This window comes from Taudactylus pleione, unplaced genomic scaffold (genome assembly GCF_031769625.1).
Source record: "Taudactylus pleione unplaced genomic scaffold, aTauple2 ptg000386l, whole genome shotgun sequence".
Classification (NCBI taxonomy): Eukaryota; Metazoa; Chordata; class Amphibia; order Anura; family Myobatrachidae; genus Taudactylus; species Taudactylus pleione.
Genome location: NW_028284787.1, coordinates 8,223,177 through 8,244,277, shown reverse-complemented (window position 1 = coordinate 8,244,277; position 21,101 = coordinate 8,223,177). Strand labels below are relative to the sequence as shown.

Below are 21,101 nucleotides of genomic sequence, written 5' to 3'. Positions count from 1 at the left end.
ATGATTTATTTATGCTATATATATCGATATAAACTGTGTTATAATTTTTAATAAAAAGGAAAAGTTTTATTTATTAAAAGTGTGGTTCTAAAATGGTAGGAGGTTTTTTTTTTTGCATTGTGTGCACAGTACGTTTCTGCACAAACCTAGACTTACAATTAGCAGAGGTTGTGGAGAGGTCTCCCAAAAGCAGAGAGTAGGCGTATTAATGTGTGCTAGGCAGATATATAGGTGCACTGTTGCACATTCAAGACCTACAGTGCATCCGGAAAGTATTCACAACACTTCACTTTTTCCACATTTTGTTATGTTGCAGCCTTATTCCAAATGGAATAAATTAATTTTTTGTCCTCAAAATTGTACACAAAATACCCATAATGACAACATGTAAATTTTTTTTTGGAGATTTGTGCAAATTTTATTTAAAAAAAGAACTAAGAAATCACATGTACATCACAGTATTCACAGCCTTTGCCATGAAGCTCAAAATTGAGATGAGGTGCATCCTGTTTCCACTGATCAATCTTGAGATGTTCCTACAGCTTTATTGGAGTCTACTTGTGGTAAATTCAGTTGTTTGGACATGATTTTGAAAAGCATACACCTGTCTATATAACGTCCCACACTAAAAGTGCATGTCAGAGCACAAGCCAAGCATGAAGTCCAAGGAATTGTCTGTAGATCTCCGAGACAGGATTGTCTCGAGGCACAACTCTGGGGAAGGGTACAGAAAAATATCTGCTGCTTTGAAGGTCCCAATAAGCACAGTGGCCTCCATCATCTGTAGATGGAAGACGTTCGGAACCACCAGGACTCTTGGCCGGCCGTCTAAACTGAGCAATCGTAGGAGAAGGGCCCTAGTCAGGGAGGTGACCAAGAACCCGATGGTCCCTCTGTCAGAGCTACAGCATTCCTCTGTGGAGAGAGGTGAACCTTCCAGAAGGACAACCATCTCTGCAGCATTCCACCCATCAGGCCTGTATGGTAGAGTGGTAAGACGGAAGCCACTCCTTAGTAATAAGCACATGGCAGCCCACCTCGAGTTTGTCAAAATGCACCTGAAGGACTCTCAGACCATGAGAAACAAAAGATTGAACTCTTTGGCGTCAATGCCAGGCGTTATATTTGGAGGAAACCAGGCACCGCTTATCACAAGGCAAATACCATCCCTACAGTGAAGCATGGTGGTGGCAGCATCATGCTGTGGGGATGTTTTTCAGCGGCAGGAACTGGGAGACTAGTCAGGATAGAGGGAAAGATGAATGCAGCAATGTACAGAGACATCCTGTATGAAAACCTGCTCCAGAGCGCTCTGGACCTCAGACTGGGGCGACGGTTCATCTTTCAGCAGGACAACGACCCTAAGCACACAGCCAAGATATCAAAGGAGTGGCTTCAGGACAACTCTGTGAATGTCCTTGAGTGGCGCAGCCAGAGCTCAGACTTGTATCCGATTGAACATCTCTGGAGAGATCTGAAAATGGCTGTGCACCGACGCTTCCCATCCAACCTGATGGAGCTTGAGAGGTGCTATAAAGAGGAATGGGCGAAACTTCCCAAAGATAGGTGTGCCAAGCTTGTGGCATCATATTCAAAAAGACTTGAGGCTGTATTTGTTTCCAAAGGTGCATCAACAAAGTATTGAGCAAAGGCTGTGAATACTTATGTACATTTGATTTCTTAGTTATTTTTTTTTTAATTAAATTTGCAAAAATCTCAAAAAAACTTTTTACACGTTGTCATTATGGGGTGTTGTGTGTAGAATTTTGAGGACAAAAATGAATTTATTCCATTTTGGAAAAAGACTGTAACATAACAAAATGTGGAAAAAGTGAAGCGCTGTGAATACTCCGGATGCACTATAAGTCAGCAGAGGTTGTTTATACAGTCATAATTGCATTATTTCAAAGAATGCATCTGCCATAATATGCTAATAGTCGTCCATCACCCCAGTACATAAGAATGTCCTCTAGTGCCTTTACATGCCCGTCCGACATTGGCATACAGCGAAAAAATCTGTAACATTGTTGCAGATTGCCTGGAGTTGGAGCTTCTGAAGTAAGAGAAAGGTATATTTCCCCTTCAGATTCTGTACCTGGAAGTGACGTCAGTAATGCTGGAAGTGCGGCTTCCTGCCAATACAGTCCACCAAAATAAGAAACTTGTCCGCTCGCCACGCTTCGGGCACAGTGGCTCGCTTTGCTTGCCACAAGATTGTATTCCCCCTCTATGCTCACGTGGATGGTAGGGAATGACGTTGGACAGTAACTGATGATGTCAGGGTACAGAAACTGAAAGGTATCTATCCACTTCCCTGAAGTAAGTCTTACCTGTCTCAAATGCAGTGGTACGCCGGTCACGCTGAGAGCTGTCCTGCTGCATGAAGGATCATAAAGGCTAATTTATGTATGTCTTACAAATGGCCTTCGAATGATCTGTCATGCCTATCTACGCACTCGCCCCCATTACCTCCCCCACAGGACAGTGAGCTGTCACTCACTGTGCTGTTGTTTTGCTGTTTCTGCGTGATCGCAAACAATTGCTGCACGTTTGCATTGTGACTACAGCGCAAGCACATTCGCAAAACATCAGCCAAATTACAACCAACAACACTATTGAAACCATTGCTGAATCAGGCCCTCACTGTGCTTCATAAATTTAGTCCACTGTGTTCTTAAAATACATGGAAAGCTATATACTTATCTAGTGTTTGTGATTTCCAGTGTGGAATGACCGAATGCCCCCAGGACCAGGTACATGGGCATCAACAATATTTTTTTGTGAGGATCTACGAGATCATTACCATTTACTTTAGTTGCTGTGTTTTGTGTTACCATCTATTTATCTCATCCCAGAGGTCTCTTGTCATTTGTGTTGAAGAGAAGACAAAACCTTGGACACCTGCAAAGCCTACACTTCAACCTGCAACACAGATTAATATGTCCATTATTGATATAATAACACTAGAGTAAATTATTTCCCTAGTGTCAGACCCATTTACAACCATTCTACCTATGTTAAAATTGCATGAGAAACACATTTTATAATTTAATTAAAAAGAAAATAATAATTGAAAAATATTTTGGGTTCATGCTTATAAACATAGCCCGGCGCAACACTCACAGACAGTCGCCATCTTTGAGGAACAACAGCCGGCATATTTACAGTGCATCACTGTAGTAAAACTAAAAAAACTGAGAGGTTGTTACTGATGTTTTCCCTCTGCGTATGCAAACTGCTCATGGTTGCCAGTGGTTATCGCCAGGGACGCAGATCAAAATTGCACATATGTCCAGGCAACTCTGATGGGCGTCTATGAGTGGTTGGTGGGGTGTGTCGGTGTCAGCAACTGCGCCTAAAGACGCAGTTGCACTGACACCAGCAGCCATCATCCCTTGGACATTTTGTGCCTGCCATATGCAAGTGCAATGTCCAATGATGCGACCAAAGGTCCGCCGATTATGTGCACACATCGTCAGATTTGCGCCAATCAATCGGACACACATCGGCCGCGGTTTTAACATAAAGTGGCAGTAGCAACTGCGACCACCTGTGAATCACCCCCTCAGTGACATTGTGTGTTTGTTCAGTGTTTTAAGTGACAGCCTTAGTATTAACACTGGCCTGGGGTAGTAAGCTTGATGCTAGATCTACTGGATATACATAGTAAATTAGTTTTAAAATGTGTTATTATATAACGCGTATATAATAAGCTGATCAAAATTCATATTGGTTAATGTAGTTGACTACTGTAGGACTGTTTGTGGGATCATCTTCTAAGTACACTAAACGGGCCCTTGCGATACAGAAAGGGATTCCTCTGTCAACTGGTTTGTACTTGAGCATTTTGCCCACCTGATTATGTGGCCAAGGATGAATGTGATTCTGTTGCTTTATTACCAACAGCATAAGTGTACCATGTGTGGCCATCACAAATAATCAATCTAGTATGTTTGATCTGTCATGCTAGCATGGTACTGTTGACCTTCTAAACTAAACTTACTTTGGCTTCTGTCACTTAACACAGGAGCTAATGACTGGTGTATTCAAAGTAGGACTGGAAGATCGGTACCCTCTGGAAGGTAAGATATTTCAATAAGTATTTAATTTATTTTTTTCAATTTGTGAAGTACACACCATTTGTCAGCAAGTACACAACACATAAATTACAGGTTATTTCAGTATTTGCCAATGAAAGTCCATCACTCACAATCAAGGTACAGAACGAGATTCAGAACATAAATTATTTAGATAAGTGAATAGAAATAGAAAGACAGGGGTTACCAATTTACTAACAGGGGTTACCAACTCACTAACAGGGGTTACCAACTCATTAACAGGGATTACCAATTTACTAACAGGGGTTACCAACTCACTAACAGGGGTTACCAACTTTTTTCGCCTGGCATGTCATGGCCTAGTGGGGATCATAGCTGAGCACTATTTGAGACCAAACAAATGTCGGTAACAACAACTTATGCTGGGTACACACACACTAGCAGGGGCGTCGAGAGGGGGGGAGCGGGTACTATTTACCTGGGCTTGCTGGAGGGGTCCGACACCTTCCCTCCCTCTTACCTCACAGCAGCCCAGCACACGCTACATGGGAGTCTCCTATGCCTACATGGGAGTCACACTGATCACGCCCCCGCCTGGTTTTGCGCTGGGCTGAGGTGCTAACAGCTCCCCCTTTTATTTATTTTTTAATTTTTATCCTAAGGGGGCGTGGCCATACCTCCCGCAAATAGGCCACACCACCTTCCCCCGGGCCGGCCCAACTCTCTACACCCCTGCACGCTAGGTGATCATTTAGTCCATCCGGCAGTTTGTACACACAATATATCTTTGATAGATGTCTTATGCTCAGGTGATGTTTGCAAACATTAGCATATTTTCACAGCTGCGTTGCATACGAAAACGCAGCTGTGATCGCATTACTATCCATCTCTTAATCAGGTCCTATATCAGTTAAGTGCTGTAAGCATGGGATTGCACAGGAGGAGGTTTTGGTAACACATGTTCTCCTTGGATAGCAGCATATATTGCTAGTGAGCACATTTATTTTCACCCTGTTACCAAACCCATGTTGCTATGCAATATCTATACCACTATATGCTGCACTGTGTGGCCCTTATGAGTCATTGGAAAATTGTGTCACTGCAGTCCCGTGTGCATGTAAGTCTGATAAAGAAGGGAGAGGCAGCCAGGCCACTGGCAGGAGTGAAGAGGAGGTTGAAAGGCAGAGCAGAGAGGAGGTGGGCAGGCAAGGTAGAGCGGTGGAGGGGGCAAGAATTTGGTAGTCTCTGTGGCCCACCATTTAGGAACACCTGGCTTATAAAATATGCCGTACATGTTTCACAGGCATTTATGGTTTGTTAACTTTATACGAAGGACACTTTTAGAAATACGGCAGTAAATGGTGAGCAATCACAATAATGTATGTATCTCTTTAAATGTTGCTCAATTGTGTTAATTGTCAATTGTCACAGATTATTTTCTTGTGAAATGATAGCTTGAATTCTCATTTCAGGTGTTTTAATAAAATGCATTGCTCTTTAAATAGAGGCTAGCATTGACTGTTCCAGAAACCAGTGGCAGAACGATTGCTGTTACAGGGAATGCTACAAGGGTTGAGTGTGAGAATCATCCCACATCATTGCACAGCCTCCAACTTCGGTAGACAATGGTTTCATAGTCCAATAGTTCCGCCACTACCTACACCACAGACATCTAACAGCCTGCTCACGGAAGCTCAAATGTAGCTTCACTGTGCAAGAGGAAGAATTCATTAAATCAACATGTTCGCCCCACCACATCGACATTTTACCAGGGAGCCTGGCTAATTAGTGTTCTGTTCCTGACAGAAATTCATATTGTGTCATCATACACTAATTGTAGATTATAAATTGAATAAGGAAAGGTGCCAAATTCAAGCCAAAGGATAGTCAATCGCTGCATTCTAGATTAATCAGGCAAGTTTTAAGGATTTGTGAATGAATTTAGAATGGCCAATCACAAATTCGAATCTATCTAATCTAAATCAAATTCTAATCTATAATACGACACTTGTATATTACAACTAAACGGCTTCATTTGTTTTTTTTAATCAATAGCAACAATCTTGGAATATATTCAATTTGTAATTCAGTATTCACTCACATTCTTGTACAGAAATCAGTAATGTTTTATTGGAAATGGAGGTTCAATGTAAAATTTTAAAATCTTTTTTTCTAACAGTGAACCTTCCGCCTCAGAAATTTGAAGGCTCTGAAGCATATGTCCATGCAAACCCAGCAGAAGATGCTGAAAAATCCACAAATAAAGAAGTAATTAAAGGATCTGGAAATAAACGGATTAGCATTGATGTATGTTATCATACTGTATATCTTTATTAAAATACTACAGGTTTTTATATAAAAGTATGAAGCTTAGTATTAATTTTTTTTATTACTGTAGTTTTTACATTTAAAAAAGTTTATAATGTTTTGGTAAATGTTTTACTATACATTTTTTGTTTAAATGTAGTTAAACTATTTGTATAACAGTAAAAGTTCAATATATTTGCAGATGTGTGTTACATGCTTTGAAACATACTTTAAATAATAACAATGTCTTGTAGACCTTTTTTTTACACTACTATTACTACCTTACTATTAGAGAGTAGTACTAAGATGTACTAATAAATGTATACAATATTTAGAAATATTTACAGATGCATTTAGACTCTCTCTAATAGTGTTCTTTCCTTATTGACTTCCCATCTAAGCCCTTTACGTGGGATGTAGATAATAGACCGGCGAACGCAATGCCGCCGGTCTAAATGCCCGACAAGGGACTTAAGATAGGCGTCGAAATTCTGATGCCTATCTTAACCCCGACGTCGGAAGACCGACCCCCTCCATCCCGATCGTCCTCTGACCGGTAAGTATAACACTTAGCCCGGGGATGGGGGGGGGGATTAGGTTTAGGGACCCCTCGGGGTGATTTCGGGCTAGCCACCCCCCCTCCCCCAGGGAAGGTTAGGTTTAGGGTGCGGGAAAGGGGGTTAGGGTTAGGCACTAGGTGGGGAGGTTAGGGTTAGGCACCCCTAAGGGAGGGTTAGGGTACTTACCAACGCCTGTCGGGATCTCAATCTGTCACACTGTTACTGTCTTGTTGAGCCGCCAGTATTTCAATCCCATTCCTTTTACGTAGATACAGGAAAAATAATAGTAAAAAAATAAAAAATAAATAAACCTTATATATTAAATTTTGAAATAGTTTAAATACAATTCATGTTTAGATTGGCTATTTGCAATATCTACAATATTTGTTTTAAAGGACTATATATACGGTATACTGTTTTGTTTGCTTTTATGATTCATAGTAACATTATTGTATAATACAGTATATTGTGCCACTTTTTATAAAATATAACAAATACTGTACCCATAGTTTTATTGCAGATCTAAACTTAAATATTTAATATCATTTAGGGAAGGGTTGAATATATCAATTTATCTTTTTGGGCAGGAGAGTTCTTGCTTGTGGGATTGGGTTGTTCCATATTTCTGAGAAAGTCATTGACTTGGATCAATAAAATGTATTGCAGCATACTTCACTGTTACCTCCTTTCCCGATTACACACAATTTTATTTACCTTTTTTTCTCCAGAGTACCCAATCACTGTAATGGTCTAACATCTGGATAATATCACATCCAATCTAACTATAAGTTTGTTCTGGTTTTTATGTTTAATTTTACTTTACAATACCACTTACACTTTTGTTTTTAATCTATCCCTAGGAATTAGAATGCAATGTTTCAGTTCAAGATGACAATCGTCAAGAATGGACTTTTACACTTTATGATTTTGATAACAGTGGAAAAGTAACAAAAGACGTATGTATAACTCTATACAGATTGTTTTAAATTAAAAGGTTTTGTCTAATTAAATTCTTTTTTTTCGACTGCATTTGATTTTGTTAAAAGTGACTTATCCACTATTGGATTAGAACTATACTCCACATCATCATCCCCATCCTATATCCATTCAGAAAATGTTGTAGTTTAACATGTCAAGCCAGAAATCAGTGTGTCAGTCTGCAAGAAGAATGTTGGCCTTTACCATTTATACGTGGTTTGTTTCTTTAGGTTGCTTTCAATGATTTATAATTCTGCAGAGTCATGTACTGCCATGGCAACCACAGACATATGGTGCATAATGTGGTGATCAGGGAGGCATTGTAATTCCCCTCTGAACTAGGGGCCTGATTCAGCATGGATCCCAATTGCAACTGCATACGCAAATCGACTGATTGTTGCGTACTGCACATGCACAGTGATCGCACTGCGATTACGGAAGCACTGTGGAATTCATCACAGAGTGATAGACAGGCCGTGAGCGTTTGGGGGTGGTGACGGGGGAGTGATTGCAGAAACGCAGATGTACCTGTACATCTGAACGCTGTTGCATGGATGTGAGTAATTTAACCACTGTGATTGCCTATGCAGCTTGAGTACTCACTGTGTGGGACGAGACTTGCAAATTCTGAGACCTATCAGAGCTGCTGTAATCGTGCGTGAGAAGCCGATGTCCTCTGATGTTACCTATGTATATGTATACACAGGTACTGCGAGGTATTACAGATGTGAGAAGGCAGTAGGCGGCGTGCTGGCTGAGAGGTGGTAGGCATTAGCATATTTTCGCAGATTTGTTGTGTGCGATTACGCAGCTGCGATCCATGCTGAATCTGGCCCTAGGTCTGCTAAAATCCACCTCCCTCTGCCTTCTCATGTTATATTGAGAGTCATGAACCTATGTCTGTGTAACTTCCATCCATACTTTGCCACCTCCAGAGAAATTTTGTAAAGGAAACAATGATTTGTAGAAGGACAGCTAAGAAAGAAAAATGACAATCAGATGCATGCTGAAAAGGTGGTCAGCTTACAACAGATGTGACCACATACACCTAACTTTTTCTTAAAATTATCATCTTAGTGCCTGATTCAGAGCTGCTCGCAAGCGGCTCGATGTTATCCCAGTGTGCATGTGCCGCCTCCGGCGTGCGCATGCGCGAGACCCGTCCAGCAACTGCAGCTCAGTCGCAACGGGTCTCGCTACAAGACGGGGCGGCTGTCGATGGTGAGTGACAGCTCGCCCCATTTTGTAGGCAGGGAGAGCGTGTGGCTGCACAAACGCAGGAGTTCCCTTAGGAACGCCTGCTCTATTAGAGCAGGAAGTCCACTCGGGCTTGCGGGAGCCGAGACCCTACCACAGGGTCTCGTCGCAAGCCCGATGGTCACGATAATTGCAACGGACACCAGGCCGCTCACACAAGCTGTGGGTGGTCCTTAGCTGCAGATCTGACGTGCCCTGCTGCTCTCAGATGCCGGCACATGCACATATCAGACTACTGATATGTCTGTCTTCTTACTGCTTCAGGGATCACAGAGGGGCAGTTACCAGAGGAACATGCCGGACAGCCAAGTTTACATAAATGGTTAAAAAACATTGATATATATATATATATATATATATATATATATATATATTAGTGATATTTTTTGGTAGCCAGTTCATGATTGGTTGGGTACTTTATCTCTGTCCACTTTACCTCTCTCCAAGGCTTAGTACATAGATCTGCTACGATGTGTCCATATACCATACAGCATGAGATGCCCACCGCAACCGAAACAACATCATTCTATTTAAGTATTTTGTCCTCTAGGATATGTCCAGCTTGATGCACACAATTTACGAAGTCGTGGATCAGTCTGTTAACCATAACTCTAATAACAGTAAAACGCTCCGGGTGAAGCTTACAGTGAGCCCTGAGCCTGCAACAAAGAAAAGGGAAAGTACTACCCAAGGTAAGTCCAAAATTACAAACAGCAATTGTATAACATTCACATTAGCCTTTCTAGCTTATAGGCTGTATATTGTAAAAGGTTCTTGAAAGTTGTTATAGTTATTTATGTCATTGTTTTCATAAACAACCTTAAAGATCCACTGTCACCAGAGTGATGGGGGTGGTAGGGCTTTCTGAAAAACAATCCCCCCCAACTCACACACACTTTTACAGCTAGAATACTAATTTCTAAACATGGCCTCCATAGGGCTGCCTCGTGTCACTGCTCTGACTCGGATGAGCTGGGTACACAACTGTACAATCGTCGGGCTGTTCTTTTGATTCCCGACCCATTCATGCGATATACTAAGAGTGTGTGCGCAAACCTTTCATCATGTTTTTTCATAAGAAAACAGGTCACATTAAAAGATCAGGTTTTATGTGCATTTTTTTGTCAGAATCTGTATAAGAACGGTCGGGCGAAGGTATGCAGAGCCTAATGAAGTGTATCACTCATTAAATAATAGGTAAACAAAACAATCTGATGGACTTTAAATGTGCAAAGATAGTTGGCACTCACATCAGCTGTGTGAGCATTAGCGAAACAGCTGCACTGGTGAAATGTTCGAGGGCGGCAGCTGTTAACATGTACACAGAGTAAACCTACAGACAAAACACTGGGGGGGGTCTATTTACTAAGCAGTAATAATAGACAGAGTGAAAAGTGATAAGTAAGTGATAAGGTGCCAGCCAATCAGCTCCCAACTGTCATTTTTCAAACACAGCCTGTGAGATGGCAGTTGGGAGCTGATTGGCTGGCACCTTATCACTTTTAACAAGGCTTGTGGTTGGAAGTGGCTACTGGATGCTTGAGCGTAATGGAGAGTGGGCAGCCTTGTTCAGTCCCACTGATGGGCAATAGTACATTATATTACTGATAATCTGAATCAGGGACCAATTAAGCAATCCCTGTCCATATGCCATTACTATCTGTTGGAGCGACTACACTTTGCTCAGGAACACAGGAATTGGACAGTAAATGATTGAAAACGAGTCATGTGGTCTGACGTATTACATTTTCATTGACACCATGCAGATGATGAGGATATGGAGACAACAGCACAAAGGCATATCTCCTTCTTGCATCATCACTGCCCTTCAGCCTGCGGGAGGCAATGTTATGGAGAATGCAGTTCATTGCATTTGGGGTAATATTCAACATGAAACATACTGACACTTAGTAGAATCCATTCCTAGAAGAATTCAAGCCGTATTACGGGAAACAGGTGGCACAACAAAGTACTAACCCAGTGGGCTTAATAATTTGGCCACTCAGTGCAGGGCCAGTGCTAGGGTGTTCGGTGCCCCCCTGCAAAGTATAAATTTGCACCCTCCCATTTTTTATAAACTGACAGCTGCGTGAATCAAAATAATGGGCATGATCTCACAAGGCGGCCACACAATAGTACCCCCAATTCAAATTACGCCACACAGTAACACAATCTTATTCACATAGGGCATGATTCAGCATGGATCGCTATTGTGAACGCAGCTACGTAATCACATGCAGTTCTGCTGCGAAAATATGCCAATGTCTGCAACTGCTCAGCCAGCATAGAGATGCCAACTACTGCTATCTCACATCTGTAATACCTCACAGTACTGCGTACACATCAGTAACATCAGCCACCGCTCAGCCAGCATAGAGATGCCCACTAAAGCTTTCTCACATCTGTAATACCTCACAGTCCTGCGTACACATCAGTATCATCAGCCACCGCTCAGCCAGCATAGAGACTCCCACTACTGCTTTCTCACATCTGTAATACCTCACAGTCCTGCGTACACATCAGTATCATCAGCCACCGCTCAGCCAGCATAGAGACTCCCACTACTGCTTTCTCACATCTGTAATACCTCACAGTCCTGCGTACACATCAGTAACATCGGCCACCCCTCAGCCAGCATAGAGACTCCCACTACTGCTTTCTCACATCTATAATACCTCACAGTCCTGTGTATACATCTGTAACATCAGCCACTGCTCAGCCAGCATAGAGACTCCCACTACTGCTTTATCACATCTGTAATACCTCACAGTCCTGTGTACACATCAGTAACATCAGCCACCGCTCAGCCAGCATAGAGACTCCCACTACTGCTTTCTCACATCTGTAATACCTCACAGTCCTGTGTACACATCAGTAACATCGGCCACCGCTCAGCCAACATAGAGATGCCCACTACTGCTTTCTCACATCTGTAATACCTCACAGTCCTGTGTACACATCAGTAACATCAGCCACCGCTCAGCCAGCATAGAGACTCCCACTACTGCTTTCTCACATCTGTAATACCTCACAGTCCTGCGTACACATCAGTATTATCAGCCACCGCTCAGCCAGCATAGAGACTCCCACTACTGCTTTCTCACATCTGTAATACCTCACAGTCCTGCGTACACATCAGTAACATCGGCCACCCCTCAGCCAGCATAGAGACTCCCACTACTGCTTTCTCACATCTATAATACCTCACAGTCCTGTGTACACATCAGTAACATCAGCCACCGCTCAGCCAGCATAGAGACTCCCACTACTGCTTTCTCACATCTGTAATACCTCACAGTCCTGCGTACACATCAGTAACATCGGCCACCGCTCAGCCAGCATAGAGACTCCCACTACTGCTTTCTCACATCTGTAATACCTCACAGTCCTGCGTACACATCAGTCACATCGGCCACCGCTCAGCCAGCATAGAGACTCCCACTACTGCTTTCTCACATCTGTAATACCTCACAGTCCTGCGTACACATCAGTAACATCGGCCTGTCATGCACAATCACAGCAGCTCTGACCAGTCTCAGAAATTACAAGTCTCGTTGCACACAGCGAGTACTCAGGCTGCGTATGCCATCGCAGTGGCTAATTTATGCATGCCCATGCAACGGCGTTCAAATGGACAGACTCGCCTGCGTTTCTCCAACCACTCCCCCGTCACCACCCCTAAACGTTGACGTCCCATCACTCACTCTGTGATAGATTCCTATCTGTGTGCATGATCGCAGTGCAATCTCAATGCTATCCTGCGCACATGCACTGCATTTTATGCAACCTTTCAATATAAATATTAATGTCATATAGTGGCTATACTCGTTGATTTCAGATTTTATCCCAGATTCTCAGTTTAAACTGCCTGAAATAGTCACTGTTTGCAGACATACTATTCATGGAAGGTTTAGGCTGGACTGCAACTTCTTGAAACCAGTTTTGCATAAAACAAAATAAATATAGTCAAAAGTATTATTTTTGTAAATAATTAGAGATATTAAACAATTTCTACAAAATATTTGAATCAATATTTTCCTTTAATTATTTTAGATGTTAGTACTTCGCAATCTGCATTGTAATTTTTTATTTATTTTATTTCTCAGATCGTGACGGTTTTCGAACTGAACATCTTGAAGAAATGAAGATGGCGGACAGAAGGTTATCTGCTAATGTGAGGTAAACGCAACCATTTACTGACCTTCAAACAAAATACTATACATGCAGTGTGTTTGATAAATATTATATGTATATACAGGTTGAGTCTCCCATATCCAAAATGCTTGGGACCAGGGGTATATTGTATATCGGAATATTCCGTATTGTGGAATATTTGCATAAAATAATGAAATATCTTGGGAATGGGACCCAAATCTAATCACAGAATGCATTTATGTTTTATATACACCTTATACACACATCCTGAATGTAATTTTATACTATATCTTTAATAGTTTTGGTCATCAGAAAAAGTTTGTGTACATACATGAAATTAATTTGTTTCATATACACCTTATAAACACAGCCTGAAGGTTATTTTATACTATATTTTTAACAATTTGTGCTTTAAACAAAGTTTGTGTGCATTAAACCATCAGAAAGCAAAGGTTTCACTTTCTCAGTCATGCTAAAAATATTCCGTATTTCGGAATATTTGGATATGGGAGACTCAACCTGTGTGTGTGTATGTATATATATATATATATATATATATATACACACACACATACTGTATACATATATATGTGTATACAGTATATGTGTGCGCATGTATGCGTGTGTGTATATGGGTGTGTGTGTGTGTGTATATATATATATATATATATATATATATAATTACAAAATCTGCCGCCACTCAGTATAATGAGCAACTTTCCCTGGTGCACAGTGACTAAAAAGAAAATATAAATCCAAAGTAACATCACTCTGAGGCTTCAATATAGCAAAAAGAATGTGTGTATATATACATATATATATATATATATATATATATATAAAGAGAAGGCACTCACAATAAACATCAAAGTCAAGGTGCCATACAAAACCAATTATGGCCATGTTTAAACTCAAAAAGGTGCCGTTAAAACAGCTAACTGATGACACTATCTTGAGGTAAATGAAATGTCAAACATAAGCTGAACATCAACCAAAAACGAGTTAAATAATGTGGAAACCATATAAACAAACCAACATTTGATCAGTAAACATAAACAGCAAGCATAGATACAATTGTTATGATGCATAACATGAAGAAGCCCAACATCAGATACTGTATGTACTGTATGGAAATAGATCATAATTAAATTATACTGTTGGAAATACTGTATAATATCAAGATGTATAACAGCGGAGATCTAATGTTGCAACTAGAAATATATAGTGTAACTATATCGATCGTGACTGTATTATAAGTAAATAGTGAAGAACAATGTGGAAGGTAGCGCAATCTACATAGTATTAGAAGTAAACATCAACAATAAAATTATGGTGCAAATATGCAATCTCACACAGTGGCAGATGTAATTATAATAGTGAGTTTATTCACATAATACACAATAAAAAAGGGGGTCTCATGCTGTTTCTTCAATTAATTATTAAAATAAAAAATATATAATGAATGAAAAAAGTGAACAATGTCCCGACAATAAAAAATAATAATAAAAAATGGGTCTTCCAATAATCAATAAGTCCAAGCGATAAAATATGAGGTGTACATGTGTCCCGGGATTTGGTTGGATTGAAAAAAACACACTGGAATAAAAAAGGATTTGTAGCCTAACCTACAGGTAGGTGAATGCTGTGTATGGTGTCCAATACGTTGCAAAGCCCTTTTCACAGGTGGTATCCCTTGGTGTCCAAATAACTTGCAGCTTAGTGTGATCCACTGAGGTGTTTCTATTGTTCCTGTGTCCTTTCGGAGGGTGAGATGTTAGGACAAACGGCTCACTTGACAGTGTTCTTGATAATCCAATGTGTGCTTTTAAAAGAAATCTGGGTTCTATGTGCACGGAGTTGCTAATGCGTTTCCTTGTATCCTACAGCTTTGTCAGAGGCTAAATGACTTGGTCTCTGTTTATCGCTTGGACTTATTGATTATTGTCGGGACATTGTTCACTTTTTTCATTCATTATATATTTTTTATTCTAATCATGGTTTCTTCAGCATGAGACCCCATTTTTTTGGAGGTATTATTATAAACATATTTTCCATTGTCACGTCTTTAGGTGAAACAGAGAGCGCATTTCTTTCCTTCTTTTGTATTATAAGTAAATAGAGGGGCCGGTATAAACACAAATCATGAAAAGGATATATCATCAATACATTAAGGAACTCCCCAGCAGAAACTAAATAGATGCATGTAGAATAAAAATATGTATAGTGCCACTGGTCCTAGTTGCATGGGGCTGAGGCAATCAAACAGGATTATCTGAAAGAAGCATTCATGAACCAAATAATAAAGCCGGTAACTGTAGGATAAAAGGCGTATCACTGTACAGGGGTGGAACTAGCGGCGGTGCATTGCATCAGGGCCCACCGCTGTGAAGGGGGTTGTTGCAAGATCCAAGTTGAAGAAAGGACCTCTGACGTCACAACCAAGTGAAAGCTACAGCAGGGCTGGTCAGCTACCAGTGCCACGTGGGCATAGAGGGGGAATATAAAGCTGTGGTGAGTGAAGCGAGCCCGCGAGGGGACACTTTTGGCTCCCCGTTCTGTACCTTGCTCCTCCCCCTTTTGTCACGGGTCATGTGGTTGTGACGTCAGATCTCCTGTACAGCACCTCATGCTAGACCTAACCCTGTGAAGGGGCCTGCAACCAACGACTTAAGAATGAGTCAGACTGACTGACTCATTAGTACGCTGCCACGCCACTCCTCAGTGGGCCATGACTAAGAGGATGTGGCCCTCCCTCATCTCTCCTCTCTGCTTTCTGAATGAGTGGGACTGGTCGCTGAGAGCGAGGTGGTTCTGCTCTTGACGTCACGTTCTCACAACCTGGTGCGAAAATCCGGACAAGGCAGATAGGAGGAGCTGTCCCTGCCCCTATCTGAACTGTTCACATTGTGAGCCGAGCCAGCCATGATGTTCTGGTGTGAGCCCTGGCCCCCAGCAGTAAGTAAACCTATGTGTAGTCACACTGCGCTACTGAATGCCCCTGCCTACCAGCCACTTCACAAACAAGCCAGCCAAACATTCTGTCATGGCCCAGGTCCCCTGATACTGCCATCATCTCCCCATCCTCTTTTAATTAATTCAACTCATATTACTGTAACTGTTAGCATATTGATGGTAGAGCAGATACATTACAGCTACCACTAGTTATGGTGACCCACTGCCTCTCCCTGCCACCCACTGATCTCCCGGTCACCCACTGCCTCCTCCTGTCACCCACAGATCTCCCTGTCACCCACTGCCTCCCTCTATCATTCACTGCCTTCCCCTGATACCAGGGGCATTGGAACCATTTTATATTGGGGGTCAACCTAAAGTCGTCCAGGCGCCGCCCCCCTCTCCTTTCCCCTCCCTCATACCTAAGCGACGGCCGCGGTCTGTCAGGTGCTGTGCTTTATAGTAATAGGCTGCACAGCCTCTACATCGCATGGAGGAGGAAGTGTAGTGTGCAGTGTTTTAACTTAAAGACCAGCACATTACACCTCCTCCTCCATGCAGTGCAGGGACTGAGCAGCCTACTACTATAAAGCACAGCCCCTGAAAGTCCGCAGCCGCCGTTCCTATGAAATGTTTTTGTGGCAGGCAAGCCGCCCCCTTGCCCCCTCCTGTCCGATGCCCATGCCTGTTACCCACTGCCTCCCCATTCACCCACTGCCGCCTCCTCCTGCCCTACTACCTTCTGCCTCCCCTGTAACCCACTGTCTCTCAATGCCACCCTCTGCCTCTCTCCATCACCCTGTGTCTCTCCCTGTCACCCTCAGAGTTCAGAGTTCCAAAGTGGAAGAAAATAAGATTTTTGGTACTTACTGTTAATTCTATTTCTCTACCTGATCATGTGATATAGTAAAGGTTGAGGAGCTAGCACTTAACTCGTTAACTTATTCTACTATAAAGCTTCTCCCCTCTAATCCAGTGACTGAACTTCCGATAAGGCGCATAGAGGCATGGGGCCGTATTCAGTTTGGAGCGAAAAGCCGTTCTCGGCGAAACTGTTTCGCCTATGACTGTCATTTTCGCCGATTCCACTTATCACCATATTAAATTTGTCCGACTTTTCGCCGATGCGAAAAGTCAATGCATCAGACCCGGCGAAAAAGTATCACCTTTGAATATGTGGTGAGAAAAAGTGCAGAATTGGGGTTTTGGGGTGCAGACTTCCAAAAACTACCCTGTACCCCTTGGACAGGCCCTCAAAGGTAATCTGTGTCAAAAAAAATTTTAAAAGTACCTTAGGACACCCCAAAAAAGCACTTTCGTTTTGGGGGCAAAATACAAACAAAGTTGGAGGACAAATTTTTAAACTAGAGAAAGACTCTGGGGGGGTGTCTCCAAGTATGCCCCAGGTCTTTTTTTTTTATTGCAGATACTTGCGGCAGGTGGATTTTTCAAATTTTTTAAAACTTCATATTAGCAACTTTAAAATATGCTTACAGCCATTTTCATGTACCCCAAATTTAATAGAACTACTTATTTTGCCCAAAAAACCATCCTAAATGTTATTCTTCACCACCTTCTAAAAAACGCAAAACAGCACCTATTGAGACCGTTTAAAGACCCCCACATACCATTAGCATGGCTATTTGGGGGGACCCATAGTGAACCCCCATGTCAGAGCATCTTTTGGGGGGTGTCAGGCTGATTTCCCCCAAAATGACAGGACTTTTCGCCAATTTCGTTTTCGCCGGGTCCCGTTTTCGCCGATTTGGAATTGAATACGGGGATACGCGGGGACGAGTGCAATAACTTTTCGACCCTGAAACCTGCGATGACGGCAAAAAGTCTGGCAACGGACTTTTCACTCCAAATTGAATATGCCCCATGGTCTCCAGACGCCGACCCCTAAAAACCTTGCCACGCCCTCCAGCAATTCCCTGTCACCTTATACCTGGAGCTTAGAGGTGAAGTCCAGGAGGGGGCAGTGACATTTATGCGATGCAATCTGTGTGCATAATATTTAAACGTCCGTGCACTGCCTGTAGCGTGCACATCTACCTTCTGCATTTATATACTTTGCACCATTTAAAAATGCAGCTGTCCCTAGTCCTCCTCTGACAGCTGGCACCCAGAGGTCAACGCTTCCATTGCCTCCCATACGCGCACGCCGGGGGGGTTTCTGAGTACCTAGAAACCCCCCCTAGCCGCCGCTCCATCGCCGAGCAGCTACACAACTTTTTTTTTTTTTATTAAAAGAAGCAGCCGGATTTCAGGCAACGGTGCCTGCTCTTATAGTCTGGCTGGAGCTGCGCTGGCCCAGCTGTCTGGCTGACTGACAGACTGTAGGGGGAGCTGCTGCTGCAGCGCGCAGCTCCTCCCAGGAAGTTCTGATGGGGCATTGCAAGAGGGCCAGGCTGAGCTGCGTTGCCGCCGGGTGACTAATCCCGGCACTTTCTCCTGGACCTTCAGCCGCAGGTGAATTTATGTGGGGAGTGCCCAGCGCGGCAGGGGGATTACTGCCGGTGGGGGTGTGCATTAACAACTGATACTGTACTTGTTTGACTGTGCTTATGTTTTTGTGTGAAAGAGGTGTGTGTATGTGTGTATATCAGTGCGTGTGTCTGTGTGTAGTGTTTGTGAGTGTCTGTCCAAGTGTCTGTGTTAGAGTGTGTCGTGTCAGTGTGTGTGTAATGCCGAACTGACTGTCCATCATCCAAATTATTTATATATATATATATATATATATATATATATATATATATTTATTTATTATGGCTAGATTCTTTTTTGGTATGGAAACTCCCCTTTCAAATTCCTGCGTTTGCCACTGCCTCCGGAAGTTAAAAAGTTGCAAGGATAGGTTGAAGAAGAATAAGCACATTAGTCACACCCTTCTCACCCATAACCACATAAGGAAGGGATCACAGCGACCCCAGATGGATTCGGAGAAAAATATTTAATTTTCTCCTTCCTCCATCGGGAGGATACTGCTTGACCATGGGGATGTACAAAAGCTGCCCCCTGCCTTGGCTGAACGCAATACTTTTCATGAGTCATTCCTGGACCCATAGTCATGAAATCTGTAAAATTTGGTGAATGTATGAACCAAGGGGCCCATGTAGTTGCTCTACATAACTGCTCTGCAGAAGCTCTATGCAGCGCATCCCACAAACTTGAGAGACTATATTGTCTCAGTTGAAAGATTGATGAACTGTGCCACTAGTTGATGGACTTCTGATATTCAAAATCCTTTGATCTAGCTTTTGCTAATTGGATATTGAAAACAAAACCAAAAAACTTAATGCGCTGACTGAGTATCATATTGAACTTTTGCCAGCTGATAACCCAGCCATGAGATTCTAGCACTTCCACTGCCATCAACAGCACTGCTAGAAGAACGTTTTCTGAATCTACCTACTCGTCATGCCATCTTATCCCAGAGCCTAGACACCTGACGTTTCCCTGGCTCCTTCCTACTAATCCCAGGTTGTCTCCCTCTGCGTGCAAAATCTTGGAACAAAGCTGCCTGTCCCTTGTCCCGAAAGTACGTAGATGACTGCCCCTGTTTAAAGGGTGGACCGAATTTCAGACTTAGAAGAATTACCCACAGGTAAAACAGAACTTATACAAATGTGTTCTAATATATCTAGCCTAAATATGCCACACAGCGCGACTTGCCTTGCATGAGTCGGCCCCCAGGTTCATGCTACTCTGCTACTCTTTTTTCTTTTACCAATAATGAGACTAAGTCGCAATGCGATGTGATTACTGCTGATTAATTTGATATGCGACAGTTGTATATGGTGGTCCTAGGCACAACGCATTGCGACGACTCATTTTCAGCAAACAAAAGCACTAGCAGAGCCTTACGGGATCTGCCGCGCCAAGAGCGGCTTTTTAGCATGACTGCAGCAAAGATGTGTAAGGACATCTGTACCTCCCGTGACCTAGTTCTAGAACAAAAACTGTCCTTTAAAAGTAAGCCTCCCAAAAATCTCTTGAAATCTGCATACCATGATTTTAACCATATGATGCACCTTGCCACAGCCGTTAATTCATAAATCCTAGGTTTAAATTTATTAAGAATCGTGTTTGGGCGAGATTAAACGTGAATTTTTCTGTGGAGGAGAACATAGTCCTTTTGCAGGTGACCATGAAATCTCACCACGCGCTGTTTGGACAAAAGGCTGCCAGCTTATTGACCTGCCACAAAAATGCCATATCACCCAGGACATTAGGCATGCAAAAAAAAAAATATCTACCCTGACTGCATGCCACTGTGACTCCTGGCTAGGAAAGCAGATGCAGATATCCATTAGTGGCTGAAATGCTGTCATTACCAGAGTTACTGTCGGTACCGTGAGAATGTTGACTGGGATATGACAAGAACTCTACTGGTCACAGACTGAAAATTACCAGTAGCCAGAAAGTGAAACACAGCCAGAAGCTTATACAGGCCTGGACAGAGTGGGAACGTTCTATGTCAGGGTCTAGGTCCAGTGTGACTTGGTCATACAAATGGAATATGTTGTTACAGTTCATCCGGAACATTTGTTTGACTTTACCATCGGCCAATGCATTCAGCTTCAAACACCTCCCAAAAAAATGTGGCCTGAGCAGCTTTTGTGATACCAGCATTACCTCATGAGCTTGCTCAGTTTCTAGCTCCTGGGTTCTTCCAGCCTGGTGATAGAGCCTCTGAAATCCCAGCCACATGCAGTGAATAGTAATGGTATTATATTTTGCCATTTTTGCTTCACACAAATCAATGCAGCTCATTTAGCCCCTGTATTAGGCATCATCATTGTTTTCCCACTAATTGCAACTTGAAACACCT

The 21,101-nt window shown here is 42.4% G+C and overlaps 1 protein-coding gene across 1 annotated transcript in view; it reads left to right on the top strand.

Annotated features, from left to right (window-relative positions):
- The window catches only part of NKD2 (NKD inhibitor of Wnt signaling pathway 2), a 126,546-nt gene that overhangs the window by 91,305 nt on the left and 14,140 nt on the right, over positions 1-21,101 (top strand). The window contains exons 4-8 of the mRNA XM_088445687.1: positions 4,028-4,082; positions 6,238-6,365; positions 7,786-7,881; positions 9,711-9,852; positions 13,267-13,339. Coding sequence (XP_088301813.1) covers positions 4,028-4,082; positions 6,238-6,365; positions 7,786-7,881; positions 9,711-9,852; positions 13,267-13,339 — 494 coding nt within the window. The remainder of the gene's footprint in view (positions 1-4,027; positions 4,083-6,237; positions 6,366-7,785; positions 7,882-9,710; positions 9,853-13,266; positions 13,340-21,101) is intronic.